General features: G+C 44.9%; 1 protein-coding gene across 2 annotated transcripts in view; it reads left to right on the top strand.

Annotated features, from left to right (window-relative positions):
* Positions 1-16592, top strand: part of SLIT3 (slit guidance ligand 3) — a 597503-nt gene that overhangs the window by 437806 nt on the left and 143105 nt on the right. For both annotated transcript variants that reach the window (XM_035013944.1, XM_035013938.1), the window contains exon 6: positions 2707-2778. In XM_035013944.1, the coding sequence (XP_034869835.1) occupies positions 2707-2778 (72 nt within the window). The remainder of the gene's footprint in view (positions 1-2706; positions 2779-16592) is intronic.

Raw genomic sequence — 16592 nt, 5'->3', positions numbered from 1 at the left:
GGCCTTGTACCGCCCGAAGACTTCCCTGATGAACAATGCGTATGGGAAATGACTGACGACAAAGGCTGGGGTACTGTTTATCTGTGGGTAGAGTAAAAGGAGACAATCCTGGTTATAATAAATGTATAGCACACTTCTGCATAAATATTTGAAATTTTGATACATTTCATATATTCTAAAAGAGTCTATAAAAATACACCCACAGAGATGCTTCTATTACAGCTCAGTGTTCCCCATTACTAATAAACAACTAGGTGTTAGCTTGTGGTGCCCAGTGAGCCTGTTTAAACATCACAGAACTGATCACGCAGGAGACCTCCCTGCTTTTAGCCTTATAGTGACCATGTCCCTCCCTAAGACTCTGTCCCACCGCTCCAGTATCCCCAGGCAGGACTCCTATGGAACGTTGAACAGTGGACTTGGTTTTTCATCTTTTGCACATCTCCTTTCCCCCGCCCTTTTAATCTCTTCTACCACTTCATTCTTTCCCTTCTTTCCGTGAATTTCTCTTCTCCCCTGCAAATTGCATTCTTTCCATATAACATTCTGTACATTTAGAGTGTCCTGTTTGGTTTCTCATGCTCGAAAAGAAAAGGAACAAAAAGCATCTCACAAATTCCAGCAAATAAATAATATTCTAATAGCAAGGACTTTGCTGAAATGTCTGCCCAAAAGCAGATGCACCACAAACTGCCATCGCTACACACTACCCCTCGTCTCAGTCTGATGATTTAGATACTTTTCTACTTAGGTGGATGGGGCCATTTTTGCTGAATTCAGCATATTTATTGAACAATTTCTTGGAGCCAAAAGCCAACTCCATTGCATTTCTGCTTGGTAAGGTTTGGTGGCCTTGGTGTGGGGCGGGGGTTGTTGATTCATCAGCCCTTAAACTGATAATAAATCTAGAAACTGGGCAGCAGGACTAGACTGCCTTAATAGAACCTTTGCGGGGAATCAGCGGCCCCAGTACTTACAGGAAATCTTGGGAAAGGACGTTCAGCAAACTCATGTTAAGAAAGACTCTGGAAGTATTCCGGGTAGCGAGAACACTGAGATTTCACCGGACTGGGCATCAGCAAGAACTTTGAACGCTAGATGTAGAAGTTGTCGACCTAAAGAGTGCTTCTGCTTCTTGAGATACCCATTGGCCGCTTATTTTTAAACCCTAAATGTCTAAATCTTGTATCAGGAGCATTTATTGAGTGATTCAGTTCCCCGTAATATCGTGGCAGAGCCCATCGGTTGTGACACATCAGTCTAATTGTACGTGTCTCACTCATCTGCGTTTACAGAAATCTTATATCTATCTGGTTTCTCGATGATAATAGTATTTTAATTTTAATTCCGCCTTCCTGCAGCAGAATATAAAACCCTCCGTGAGGGTTACTGAACATATCATCGACACATCTTTTGCACAGAGTTGTTGGGATAGATTAGTACAAGTCACATGAAAATTCCAGCATCAGAAAATCCCTTCACCTGAGAGGGGCTGATTTTTTTCTGAGACAAAAGAAAAAACAAAAAAGTAGATAAGGGAGTTTTTCAGTACAGCCATACTCCTTTCGGCCATTTGCCCCAAAGACCGTGGTGTATTCTGCACACAAAATACAATAGACAATCTGGTGCTAATAAACATTTTCTGTATACCATCTTTTATTTTAGAAATCAAATGACTGATATATAATGTGAGATTTGAGTTGCAGTATGGTCATGACTTACACATCAGACCTATTTTGATTTAGGGATAATGGTATATATTTATTATCCTTCAACTAAAATACCTCAATCCCCAACTAGAATGTATATTAGTCAAGGCATCCTTTTAAAAGACATTATTTTCATGCTCATAAGATGGAAAGGGAAATAAAAAAGGAGTCCTGAAAGAGGTGCATTTAATTCTCCCCAATTTAAATTTAAGTGGTACATCTTTAAGGCAATAACAATATTCCTTTTCTTCCCCCATCAGGAATGCTTCCATCAATGGATTTCTTTAATGTTGATGGTGGTTGGTGCAGTTTGAGGGGCTCTGTAGTTAGTCAGAAAATGCTTCGATAGAATGACCTACCAGATGGGCCCCATAACAAAGCACGGAGGCATCAAACCACCACAGACATTTGGTGCTTAGAATAATAAAAAGACTATAAAATTAGATTAGTTGAGTCTAATTTGGAATTGGTATATTCCCCATGCACCCTCGCTGCTCTTGGGCAGATAAAGCCTTGAGATTTAGCACTGTGTCAGAGCAGAAGACTGCAACTTCCAGTAAAGGGAGACAAGGGAGAGGGAGAGAGGGAAAAAAGCATTCTGGGAGGTCGCGGAGGGCAGAGCAGTGACCTCCAATGATTTACAGGCCTTTAGCTTAATGAAATTGTTTCAGTGACATGACGGTAAGAGCTCGTAATGGATTGGATGCCCTAATGTAATGAAATTACTCCCTTCTGCCTAAAAAAAAAAAAAAAAAAAAATGCGCAATTAATATTTACTGAGACCTGACAGCCTTTGGTGCGCTCGTCTGTGTAGCTCTCCCAGACAGAGAGCAGGGACGGAGCAGCGTGGCAGACAGGCTGGCTCTGCGCGAGCTCCTGGCGGGGACGAGCAGAGCCTGCCAGGGGTGGAGGGACAGGCGCTCGGGTGGCCCGGGCCGCCCGGCTCCTCGGCGCTGCCCCCGCTCAGCCTTCATGCCCTCCCCTTGCTTTTCCACAGGCAACTGGACAACAACCACATCAGCTGCATTGAAGATGGAGCCTTCCGAGCGCTGCGCGATTTGGAGATCCTGTGAGTTGATTTTGCGACCGCTGCCTTATGTGCATGTGTGTGTGTGTCCCTGTGAGGAGGAGAGAAAGGGGAGTGTGTGTGCAGGGGGGTCCGTGTGGATTGCATTTCTGTGTCTTCTGCTGCAGTGCTATTAAAATTGGGAACCGGGAGATCCCTCTGGCTCACCTTGGCCAAAGTGTTTGCAGGCAGCAAAGTGTGATTTCTCACCTCCCACAAACTGGGGTTCCTGCTAATTAAGTCTCAATCGAGTCCTTTCTCTCCCGGTGCTCCCGTGGTATTTGTTGCTGGGTGGAACAGATGGGCTGGAATAGCCCCCCAGCGCCAGGCAGAGCGTTCAGGGAGAGTCTGTTTGAGTGTGGGCATGGGAAGAGACAGGTTACAGGTCTGGGAGATGAGAGAGGGGATAGCACCAAGGGGTCAGTTGATATCACCCAGAATCACAAAGGGACCTGGCACAGGGCGGGGGCGGGGGGGCTGCGCTGCCAAACAGCCTGGTAAAGTCTAGTCATTGCCATTGCTCCTGGGATGTCGCCTTAGGTTTAAATGCAAACTTTAAGCAGTAACCTTAAAGTGGCAGGGTGGGAGAAAGATGAGAGGAGGTGGAATCCCACCCCTTATACCTTGTGGATCTGCTTTTCTGTGTTCTGGATTTTTCCCATGGGTCTAACCTGATTTCCAGTTTTCCAGGTGTGGGTTGGGGGCTGGAATTCAGCTAGGAATCATCTTGGGGTCATTCAAACTAAAGTAGAATTGTGTAAGAAAACATTTCGATTGAATGTCACCCAAAGCGACACTTCCAGCTATCCCTGATTTGTGAAACCTAGAAAGGAAAGCAATAAAGCCTAGTAGAACTTGTGTCAGGAGATGTGTGGTTCAGTCCCGACTCAGCCCCTAATTGGCTGTGTGACCTTGGGCAAGTCCCTTCCGCACTCAGAGTCTCAGTTTTCCCATTTGGAAAAGGAAGGATTTGTTGCTATACCTTGGGGCTGGCTTCCCCTTTCCAAATTCTGTAATTGCTTGGTTCTAAAAATAATTCTGATGGTACAGTTCTATCCAGTGTATGATAGGGTAGAATTTGTTGAGCATACCCCTGAAAATAAAAAAAAAATTAAAAAATTAAAAAAAAAAAAAAAACTACCTAGTCACCAGGTTACATACCTCTGACTTCCAAAGGAATGAATAAATGTCACAGAAATGAATGAATGAATATATAAAAATGTCCCTTTCTACATGAAGGAAGGTCCTCCTCCCACCTTCCTTTTCACCTGGCCCTGCAGCCAGTGGACACGGCTTGGAGAAAGCCTCTCCACGTTGTACGAGAGGAAGGTGATTCCAAGAGGAATCACGGGAAATAAAAGGGGATGCTGATGCTGCAAGGTGCCGGAAATCTGATGAAAGCCGCGAATTCCCGGGACAGAAGCGGCAGGACCCACAGCCAGGGAGGTCAGGTTGTCAATCCTAAGATGGATGGTGGCTCCTCACCCAAACTCTGACCCCAGAACCGTCAACAAATGCACGTCTGCTAGGGAAAGGATACCAGCCCAATTTAGTGACCTAGGACTTCCCTGATCAGGAGACTGGGGCTGAGAAGGGTAGGCGCAATTTTCCCAGCCTGCAAAAAAGCCTTTCTGGAGAAGGGCTGCTGGGAGCATGTCACCCTTTTCTTCAGGAGGATGAGAAAACTCCTTGGGAAGAGACCAGGAAATGGAAATCACCAGCTGCCACAAAACAGCTGTGACAACTGGACAGCCCGCACGTTAGCTCTCTGTACTGGGAGTGGTGGTGCCTCGCCTCACGAGGAAGGCTGTCTGAGGGAGGGGATGGGGCCGTACAGTCAGACACACCTGGGCACAGTGGGACTTGGGCCAAGCAATGCAACCTCTCTGAGTCTGTTCCCTCAACTTTAAGAAGAGCTGGCTTCTGTCCCTTCCATTCCCCTCACTTTCTCCCCATCATGCCCTCATCCCCATCAAACCCCTGTTTGGGACAGAACTGGACTGCTCTTCTCTACCCCAGTGTTTGCTAATTTTAAAATGTTGGTATGTTATATAGCACGTTGGTACACCAAGTTTCTCAAACTTGAATCTTAAAAGCCTATGGTGGCGGGTGGGGGGAGAAAGTAGTTCTCATTCCCTATTATTACAAAGAGACCACAGGATCTTATTAGTTTATCTTCTCAATTCCAAACAAAGCCAGATCAATAGCTTTGTTTTAAAGACACTCTCATTTGGCTTCACATGGCTAAGTACTTAAAATTAATCATAATCATTTATTCCATGGGTTTTTAATTTCCAGCAGAGGCACACGGCTTTGGAACCATCTATCTTAATGGTGAGCCATTCTGAAATTGGCTGGAGCTGACATCTCCATTTAAAGAATCTCCCCTCCCCACCCCTAGACCTTCCAAATCTCATCTGCACATTGACATTTTATCACAATTCTCTGTAATCACAACTTAGGCACCGTAAAGAATCTTGACAATGAAATAATAAATAGGAACTAAGTGAAGACATTATATATTAACTTAGTAAGTCCCTGAGAGAGAGGTTCAAAACACACTATCCCCAGAAAGGTCGTCTTTAAGTATCTAAAGCTTTAAAGTCTGCAAATTAAAGAAGACAAAATAGAGTATTACAGGTGTGTTTTCTCTCTGACATTAGGCAGATGAGATAAAAAACAAGGAAAGACTCACGATTACCCCCATGGAAAGCTCTCTCAAAATTAACTTAAGGAAAGTTTGTGGGTGTCAACTACTAGTGGAAATATTTCACATGGGAGCCCCCTGTTGTTCCATTTTTTTCTGTGGCTGGAACTGCTGTAAAACTTCTTCCCATCCAGGCTGAGGTTGGTCCCACAGGACACACAATGGGAATTGAGGACGGGAGCCTTCGAGAACCAGGAAGGGGTAAAGCGGTAAAGAGAGAGGAATGGGTACCGGGCTGGAAAAGGCTATGACATCTGCTCACTTCATCCTCATTTTTGGCTCCTGCCCAGTGGGGGATGTCTAGCACAGAATATGGTGAACAAAGGAAAAGAGCCACCACCCTCCTCCCCTTCCCAGGTAACCAGAAAAGGGACTAAGAGAAAAAGCATAGTGCGGGTGAAACTTCGCAAGGCCCCGGTGCCACCATAGGGGAAGAATCATGGCGCAGAGGATACAGCCTTTGTAGCCTCCGTTGTTCAGTTACCCGTGCCTGACAGTGGATGTGGTGCTCCTACATACCTTCTCCCTCTGCATCCTCACAGCCCTCCTTCTGCACAAGACCTATCCGAAAGAAGGCAAGTAGCTGCTTAACTAGTAAGCAGCAGAGCCTGTGTGATTAACCGTTCTACCAAGCAGCTTTCCAGATCTGTAATTGCCAAGGCTCTTGTGGCATTGGTTCCCTGGAAGCGTGGCCAACAGGTGCCACAGAGTGGTATGAACCGGCCTCCGAGAGCTGGGCTAGGCGAGCTAGCGGTGATTCACAGTCCTGCCCAGGATCACGTTGGAGTCTCCCACATGCTTCTGAAATTGTCATTTCCTTTACCCAGTTAGTGGGTCCCCAAAGTTGAAGGTAAATCAGACTTGCCAGGGAAAGAAAATAGTCCTGCTTTTTCATTGAGTTACATTCTTAGTCCCAGAGACGATTTATTCTCGCTTCTGGACATCACCAGTTGACTTTGTCACTCAGTGGTTTGGGGGCTCCATTCTTCAGACCTTCCCACGATCTAGCCCCAGCTTTCTGTATGGCCTTAAGGTTCTTAACTGAGAGTTGCTATGACTCAGACAGCCTTCTGTTGCCCAAATCACTGGCCTTTCATTTCCACCTGTTCTATACATTTGGTGATTCACATACTCGGTTTCCTCCAAGTTGGGTTTATACTGCAGTTGAATATGCCAAGACTGCAATTCTGACCCTATGTGGTCAGGAATCATTCGTCATGGTGTTCTGAGCTGGTTTCCTGGCCAGTGAGGTTGAGGACAGCCAGGCATTTTGCCAGTTATACCAGGCACCTCCCTGCCCAACATGCTGTCCTGGGTCAGAAATATGTTTAATGAAAAAAAAATTAAGGGTGTGGACAAATGAAACAAAAATGAGAAAACCTAGCTAATAAAATAATTTTTTTTCAGTAGTACTGTGGGAGAGGAAAAAAGATTTTCAGACACTGTCTCCTGACAACATGTAGCAAATCAGAAGTTCAGTAGATAATGCTGCCAAAAATGCCAAACGAAAGATGTCAGGAGCATAGCCTGAAAATGCTCACATATCCCAGTGAGGAGCCTGCCCTTGATAAATCACTGGTACCAGCTAACTTGCATGCAGGTCCAACACATCTGCAGATAACCAGCGTGTGTTGTTTTGAAGGTCTACCTCCATTTATGTCACTTGCCAATTTTGGAAATTCAGTGACATTATTACAGGCTGGGCCTGTAAGGACCTTAGTTTCTGGGATGACCTCTTACTTTGAGAGAAGGCACAGAGAGATTGAGAACAGGTAAGAGTGAAGCCCGGGCCAAATAACATTTTGCACCTGGGTACCCCATGTCCCTCACCCTCATCCAGGCTCTGGCTAAGAGATTTGCCAAGGGAAACAGCAAGTTGGTGGCAGCAAGGGGACTAGAAGCTGGGTCTGTGGACCCCTGATCCCATGTTCTTTGCCCACATTGGACACCTTCATGCAACTAGGCTGTCCAGGAAAAAAAAAAAAAAAAAACCCTTTGTAGGACTGGGGATCCCAAGCACAGTTGTCCTTTCAAAGCCATTATTAGGTGTTTTATTTAGGAGATTTGAGGAGGGCAAACTTGAGCACATGACAGAATCAAGGAATGATCCTGCTTTCTGCTCTTTTGAAACCAGACATTGGAAACTAGATAGACCACAGACTATGTCGCACCCACAGATGAGTTTTTTTCAGTCCTGTCGAGTATTTTTTTTTTAATTTTATTTATTTATTTGCGAGAGAGAGAATGAGAGACAGAGAGCATGAGAGGGAGGAGGGTCAGAGGGAGAAGCAGACCCCCCGCCAAGCAGGGAGCCCGATGCGGGACTCCAGGATCATGACCTGAGCCGAAGGCAGTCGCTTAACCAACTGAGCCACCCAGGCGCCCTCAATCCTGTCGAGTATTTTTTAATTGAAATTAGAATCTCATATTTTAAAATTATAAAATTTTTCTTAAAAGTACAGATGGCCAGCTTTGGGTTTCTGGTACACCTGAAGCAATGGCAGCCCTGGGCTGCATTTCTGCTTTGTGACAGTCAGTTGTGGCTAAAGAGCACATCCCTCCTCAGAAGGGATGAGTAGACTCTACTTTCCCACCGACCTCCATTCATTTCAGCTACCTGCCAGCCCAGGTGGCCCCTGCTGTCATCCATCCATGAAGCAAGGAAACACTGTGTGCCAGCATGGTGCCCGGTGCCAGAGACAGTAAAGCTTTAGAAGAGCAGGTTCTCTGGTGCATCAAACTCGAGGGGCCAGAGCTTACCAGAATTGTTGAATGGACATGTATAAGCAGAACCAAGTGACGTGGAGTCCAGGACTCCCAAGCTGAGCGAGGACACCACAGAAGCAAGCAGGAATCTCTTGTGCCCCATCTTCTGGAAAGTTCTTCTCAAGAGTTGAACTAGCCTCCAAATTCCCTTTTGATTTTAAAGCACTTGTCATTGGGTCTATGCAACTGATGAGAAATGAGATAAACACCCCCCACCCAGTTTCATGTTCCTTGGACCCCTTCATCATCCCATGTACTGAGCTCCTTCTTAGCTCACATTTAGAGAACAGCGATTCAAGAGTTAAAGCAGTGGTGGTTGGGAATTGACCAGACTTTTAGGGTAGATATTCAGCCGCATCCAGGCAGGTACAACATGGCCTGACCCCAAGCCCCACTAGACACAAAAATGGAGAAGAAAGTCCTTTGCTGGTGTAAGAAGAAGGCAGTGACAGGAAATTAACAATAGTCCTGACACCCAGATCAGGGTGTGCTCACTCCTCTAGCATGGGGTTGTTGTCCTGGCTGAAGGGTGCTGGGATTTGGGTGTAAGGACTTTCATAGACCTCGTCAGCCCGATACAGAAAACCCAGAGCTTTATACAAATGGAGGTCTATCCTCCACTTCAACTGAGCTTCCTCTGAATGTGGAACTAGATACAAATAGTAATTAACAACATATAATACAATGATATTATAACAATTACTATAGTCACTATAGATATTATAATTACTGTTACAACCTCCATTTCTTAGTGTCTGCTATCTTCCAGGGACTATGACAAGATACTAGAATCCAGCATTTTATGTAAATCCTCACCACAACCTTACAAAGTAGAACCTCTTAATCTCATTTTTCTAATGAGGAAACTGAGACTCAGAGAAGCTAATGACTTGCCCAAAGTGCCCCTGGCAAGTCCCTGGGCCTGCCCTTCAAGTAGCAAATCCAGCTCTGCCTGGTATTTGAGCCCCTGCCCTTCATTGCTCTACTACAAAAAATTAAAATTAAAATTAAAAAATGCATTCTGGAGCGTACATACCAAAGAAACAATTATATGCGTTAATAAGATTACGGGCTGTTGTAAATGCCCACAATGATTCAGGAATGATAGTTTTTCATATTTGAAAAGTTGATCCACAGGGCGCTCAGATCTAAACCTATGACCTCAGCTTAATCAGCATTACATCCAATTCCACAGAACCACCCCAAACCCGGAGGTATAAGGCCAAGGTTGACCTTGGGGATGTTAGAGTTCTCCCATAGGACTGGCTGCCGGTCCAGCTTCACCAAACTGGGTGATTTGGGGCTTGTTTCCTCATTGAAAAATAGAAGCAATAATACCTACCAACCCCTTAGGCTAGTATGTGGGTTAAAGGAGGTACCATAGGTGTAGGTCTAGCAAATAGCAGACACCCAACCAGGACAGTCGCCACAACTGAAGTTGAAGGACATGCCTATATTGTTTCACTGCCTTGTCCCCAGAACCTCACACAAACTGGAAACAAAGTAGGTAGTCATTTAAAGTCCATGAAACTAGGGTGCCTGGGTGGCTCAATGAGTTACGTGTCTGCCTTCCGCTCCAGTCATGAGCTCACAATCTTGGGATCAAGCCCCAGGTCAGGCTCCCCACTCAGCAAGCAGGCTGCTTGTCCCTCTCCCTCTGCCCCTCCCCACCGCTCTAAAAAATTAGAATTAGTTGCCAATGTTTAAAACTCTCTCTCTCTCCCTCTCTCTCAAATAAATAAACTCTCTTTAAAAAATAAATAAATAAAGTACATGGAACCAAATTCAGTTGAAATTAACTAACTGAATAGAAACCTACTCCACCCAGTTTCCATATTCTCTGTTACATTTCTGTCCGGAACAGAACTTAAGGTTGTGATTGTCCCAAAATTATTTTAAATACTGAATGATGTAGTATTTTACTGAAACAGCACATTTCTCACATTACCTTTTTTTTTTTATTCCTCCAGCTAAATGGCGATATTTTTTTAATTATCTATGAACAAAATTAGAGCCATAGTGAAAAGTGGTGTTTTCTAACAGACAAGGCTCATTTTCATTTATTTACAAGGTGTTTCACCTGAGTTTCTCTGGGAGCTGAAAACATTTGTTTCAACAGAATTTGGAATCAGGGTATTTAGTCACGACATAGCTTTGAATATAGAACTGTCACTGCCTAATGAAAGTCTTAAAATATTTCCAGAATATGATTTTTTTTTTTTTTTTTGGTACGGTGCTACAAATTGTGATTTGTTCAGGCAATCAGAATTAAAACTGCACTTTGTGGAAGGCACCAGTAACTTCCATTCAGCCCCTAGGATCCTAGGAAAGGATCTAGGTTTTCTATAAATGCTCACATGGGCCACACAACACACGCGCCTCCTTCATAGTCACCCAGGCTCAAGGCTCAATCATAGCCATGTTCTTAAAATGGCTAGCTTGGTTTTGAGAACATCAGCTTAAGGAAAAAGTGAAATTTCCTTTGAAATAAAGGATAATTTTTTCCATTTAAATAAGCAGTACCTTAACAGTTCAAATAGCTAGAATTGGGGTGGGGGAGAGTATTCCAATGGTTTCCATTTGATTGTACTTTCCTGTTAACTAAAGTTCTGTTTAGTCTCTGAATTGAAAATGCATTAGTGTACATTCCTGGGTTAAGGGGATATGGTGAAGATCGTGGAACTATTCTTGAGCACAGAGGATCTGTGAATCGGTAGGACTCCCATTATCAACTTCTCCTGTGAGCAGCACTTAGGTGGACTCAGGTAATGGAAGTCTTACTGTCCAAAGGGGCCATGGACTCCAGCCACCAGGTCTCTGGGGTGAAATTCTGGCTGGACAAACTAGGTTTGCTTTGTCCCACCTGAAACAAACTAGAAAAATAACTGAATCTTTGAAAAACAGATTCCAGAGAGTTTCCTCTTGGGGGCAAGATGAGGAGGCCAGTGGGGAAATACCACAGAGTTACCAAATGCACACAGCGGTCAGTTCACTCCCAAAATGGAGCTTCTACACCAATTTGCAAATGCACTCCTGTGCCGATGGTCAGCCTCTATCTTTTCTCTGTCTTCCAGCAGCCAGCAATGGCTTCAGTGACCAGTGTGTGAGCACATTCAGGGAGTATCTTGCTCTCGTTCAGCTCTCATCTCATGGCTCTCAAGGGTCTCCAGGCCAGGGAGCCGTGACTCCTTGAAGAGTGGAACCTGCCCCTTGCTCAACCTCCACTTCCATCCAGGATGCAGAATATTGGCTGGCTCAGCTCACCTGTGGCCAAGAGTCCATTACTCTGCAGAAATGTGTCCTGAAAGTCAAGGTCCTCGGAACTCAAGCAGGAAATTGACCCCTTCTTGCTAGTTGGCTCTCCAGAGGGGAGGATGGCATGGGGAAGACATGGAGATGCAATGCTGGGGAGAATCAGAGCATCATCTCTACCTTTCTCAGCTTCCATTTCCTATCTGTGAAGGTGCTTAGAAGCAAGGGATGGTGAGGAGGAAGGATGGAGGGAATCTGATTCTGTTTCTCCAACGTCATATTTGGACTCATAGAAGCTCTAGAGTGCCCATTCCCACTTTACTTATAACTAAATCAGAGGACCCCAACTATTGGCCCATAGTTAAATGAAAACTTCAGATACGGAGTTTGATTTTTTTTAATTGGTTTAGGCTTTACAGTGTTTTAAAAAAATTAGAATTAGTTGCCAATGTTTAAAACTCAGGTAATGTTATTTAAAAGTATATGATTTCAATTTCCCCGGAATATCTGGAAGCTGTGGCAATCCTGGGCACGCGTGTGGCTCTGATTGTCTAGAGTGGCGCTGTCTCATCGGACTTTGTGTGATGCAGGAAATGCTTCTCATCTGTGCTATCCAATATGATAGGCACTAACCACAATGTGACTCTTGAGCACTTGAAGTGTGGCTCATACAACCGAGGAACTGACCTTTTATTTAATTTTAATTGATCTAAATTTAAATCACCACCTTTAGCTAGTGGCTACCTTATTGGACATCGCAGGCTTAGAGCTGGAGTGGCAAGTACCCCATTTGGACAGGAATGGCCCTCTGCAAATCTCCACAGCTCCCTCCAGGCCTGTTTTCCTGCTTGCTTTGTTCCAAACCACTGGGGCCGGTTCACGTTCATTAAGAGGCACATTTAAACAGTGTATCTTCTGAAGTTAAATACTTTGAGGTATTTGCCACTCCCCTCACCCTCCACTCTGCCCTTTCTCTTTCCGAATTTAACCATTTGGATCTTGTACCTGCAAGAGACCCATTTTTATTAAAACCCAGGAGTATGATTATTAAAACTGTCTCCCACCCACGTGAAACCCTGTCTCTGCGAGAATTAGTTTCCTGATCCCAATTATTCACTTCTTTCAGCCTTGCAAATCACTTCCACAAAGTCAACTGGGTAGGAAAATCGCTCCCATGTCTGGACCCGTCCCTTCTCCATATATAAGCTAGAGATGTGACAGCTGGTTAGGGAAGCAAGCCCATTAACCCCACAGAAGCTGAAACTTTATTTTCATAAAGAGAAAAACAAAATGAGCTGACTCTGCGAAACTTTTCAAATGCTGTGGGGGTTAGTTGTGATTTTCAGAGTCTGGTCAGATGTCCTATCTTTATACAAATCTAGACATCCACCAGCCCTTCCACTGCTGTCTGGAAAACGATTCCCATTCCAGAATTGCCATTTTAGAGCCAGCACCAGCCCAGTGTGAATTGGAGAGTGGAACTGTAGCCTGGAAAGACCCTGGAGGTCAACTAGTCCCACCACTTTGTTTTAAAAGAAAGGAATTCCCCCAGAAGGTTGAGTGACTCACACACAGCCATAGAAAAATTTCACAGAAGAACCAAGCCAGAAAACAGGTCCATTGACTCTTTTTCCAGTGCTCTGTATTGCCGTCTGCCTTTCCCCTGTATTAGCAGAAGGGGAACAAAGAATAGTGAAGACAGCCTCTATGCCCTGCCCATCCCATCATCTCTTAATCTCTAGCATTTTTCCAGAGAGAACAGCATATGTTCAGTATGGGGACCAACACCCTCCCTTTCTAGGGCCTTCTAGTCCTGCAGCCACTGCTTGGGAGATGACCACTCAGTAGCCAACAGGTTGCTGTCTGTTAGGAAGGCAATCTGGGAAGAGATTGAATTCTACATCATGGATCCTGGCTACCAGTGGTGACCAGAGGCCAGACGAGGAAGCACCCTGCCTCTCTTTGAGCCCAAGCAGCCCAAGTAAACTGTGTCTAGCTCCCTGAGAGAGCCCCTCCCTTGCAAAGATCAGAGGGTAGACCCGGACCTTGTCAGCATCTCAGCCCAGAAACAGAGCCTCATGCACCCTGTGGCTTAGTTCCGAACCGTACATAAGAAATAACTTACAGGTTTAGCCACAGAACTGATTCACAGTGTGTGGAAAGCTGGGAAGAGCAGCCTACCTGGTGGGACCCAGCCTTACCCTTATAAACAGAAACTTTCTCAAAATTCTTTGTCTCCAGGTAATGATGGTTGGGGAGGGCTGGGGGGAGAACTTGAATACTTTTCTATCATTTAAGATAGTTCATTTGAAGAGTAGATTCCTGGTGGCTGCCCTCCCAGAGATGTGGTATAGAAGGAAGGTGTCAACCACATTTCACCATTAACGTACTTGGATTTTACACACACACACACACACACACACACATCAATTTTTATATATATACATATCTCAAAGTGTGTTATATATGTGATATGTGTTGAATATACATATATGATATATGTATGATACATGTGATATAGATGAATCAAACTGTTAAATTGATCTTTTTGGTTCAGAGACTAAAAACTGGCATCTGCAAAGCCAAATCCAAGTTATTTTTCATTTGTAACTTTTGTTCCTTAAGATAATTTAATCACCAATATTAAAAAACCAGGAGACTTCACATAAAAATTCTAGATGTCTGGCTTTCTCTTAAAAAAAAAAAAAAGGAACAGCCAGCAGCAGGTGCACCCACATTCCAGGATAGGAACAAGCCTTTGAAACGAGAAGTGACGATCCCGGGTGGCAGAGCTGGGTTTACTGCAGACCCCACGCAACCCACTTGCTCAGATGTAAAACCTGGCTCCTGCAGGCAGCTGAGTTTGTACTCCTGGATCAGCCCAGGCAGCTGTTCAGAGTGGAAATTTATTTTTATGAAAAGATGCCAAAAGCATGACCCTTCACATTTTGAAACTCATCCATCCATGCAGTAAATATTTATTGAGTTGTTCTATGTGCCAAACACTGGGCAAGACCCTGCCTATACCACAGGGAGCAAAACTGGCGTGTCCTCTCTTCTCTCATAGTGTACACGTTAGTGGGCATTGAAAAACTTCTCCCTTCTTCCTCTTTTACGGGCTGAAATGCAGCTGAGGGGGAAATCGTCCCTTGCCCCCCCCCCCCCTCCCCCCCCCCCCCACCGCCTTGACTGTACACTCACCTGTTCGGTTATGTAAGTTGGAGGTCATTCTTCCATCCTCAGCCCACTGCAGAATCTTGGCACACTGGCAACTTCCTGATTTCTAAATAATGTAGTAGACAAGATTGATGGCCCAGTTTCCCAGCCTATGGATGACGAAACAGAATCGGGAGAGGCCACTCATTCATGTTGTCGTTGAAGGCACATTTTACAATTAAAATGGTCATTGGGAGGCAGTTGAATCATTCTAAATCACCACCAGGCAGTGTCTGTGACCATCTCAAAAAATGAGTAAGGAGTTCTTCAGAATCAAGGGACCTAAAACACTGGAGCCTCAGGAATACCTCCACTACCGGGCATCTGACTGAGCAATGGCAGGATTTGAAGTTTCATCTTTCTCTTTTGATCTTCCGCTTTTTACATTTATTTTGGAGTCATCTTTTTTTTTTTTTTTTCCATTTTAACACCGAGGCTCTGCTGAGTAGAAGGAGATGAGCTTCTGCCTGTCACAATATGAATATATAATGAAGGGAGAACCAAAGACGAGCCCTTTTGTTAAGGAATCGATATCATCAAAGACTCAAATTGGCAGCTGATTGTTTTTATTTATTTCTGTAGGTTTTACATGACACCTGGAGACCATTTAAAATGTTACTTGGCGGTGAGAGCTCTGTGTTTAAAAATAACGCTCACCCGGTGCCAAATCACTTTAGAGTCGGGTACAAATATTGAGACAAAAACCCCAGCTGTTACTGCTTTGGCTGCTAATTTGAGGTGTCAAATGAGAGCTCACTTGCTATACGTCAGTGAATAAGGCCCCTTGTGAGATCATTATGTTTTCTAACAGTTGAGAGTAATGGACTAATCAGTGCAGCATCAGTTGGTTTCATTATATGCCCACACAATGGTTATGAGCTTTAATTTAAACGGTCCGCAGGGAGATCAAGGAAATCAGTAATAGGCAGCACCCAGGATAGTCCCGGAGAGGAGGTAATGTGCGAGAGGTGGCTTACCACCATCCTTTCTCCTCTCTCCCTCTGGCCCTCTCATTCCTCCTGCCCCATCTGCCCTCAGAGACTCACTACCTGCTCCAAACAGCCCAAAGATGAGCTCTGCTTAAGAAGCAGATCTGTACCCTTGGTTCCAACCAACTGATCCAACGTGGTTTCTGGCCACACTTAGCCGCCGTTAGCCAAACCTTGTCCTCAGAAGGCTCTAAGACCGAATTGCCCGCTCTCCTGTGTAGCCTCTCCCGCCGCCCTCGTGCTCCGTGCTGAGCTCTGTGTTCTGCAGACAAGAGGAGGGTCAGGTCATGCTGCTGCCTTTGAGCAGCCTTGGCAGTGAGGCAAACACCATAGTCCCCGCCACATGGAAGTCCGTGAGGGCTGAGAGCCCCACTGGCCTCTAGGACTCGTCTCGGCCTTGGAAAAGACACGGAAACGGGATAGCCAGCATCTGTCAGACAGTCCTGTAAGAGGCAGTTTTGTGGAACGGCAAAAATACAGGCCCTGGTATCCCACTTCCCTATATTTGAAGACTGTCTCTGCAACTTTACAGCTGTGATCAGAGCAGATGTTTCGAGGCTCCAAAATGGAAAGGTCTACCTCAGGATGGTTGGGAGAATTAAATGAGATAATGTGTGAGAAGTGCTCAGCCCAGTGCCAGCACATAGCGAATACTTAATAATTAGTATCAGTGTTGTTATTGCTCTTACTGACATCTTTACTGGAAGATCTTGGCAAGCTCAGTTTGGATTTTCTCAAAGGATGCATCATCGTACATTCTTGCTGATTTCTGGAGTTTCCTAGATCCTCCAGCCAAAGCAGAACGATGTGCCACTGGGTGATAGAAGGGAAACGTTCAGGAGAGCTTCCTCCAGAAATGACTGAGTCATTGAGTTGGGGAGAGATTC

The sequence above is a fragment of the Mirounga leonina genome, unplaced genomic scaffold (genome assembly GCF_011800145.1).
Source record: "Mirounga leonina isolate KUSES-001 unplaced genomic scaffold, KU_Mleo_1.0 Mir_104, whole genome shotgun sequence".
NCBI lineage: Eukaryota > Metazoa > Chordata > Mammalia > Carnivora > Phocidae > Mirounga > Mirounga leonina.
Note: the sequence above shows the minus strand (reverse complement) of the source record. Positions and strands in the feature narration are given on the sequence as shown.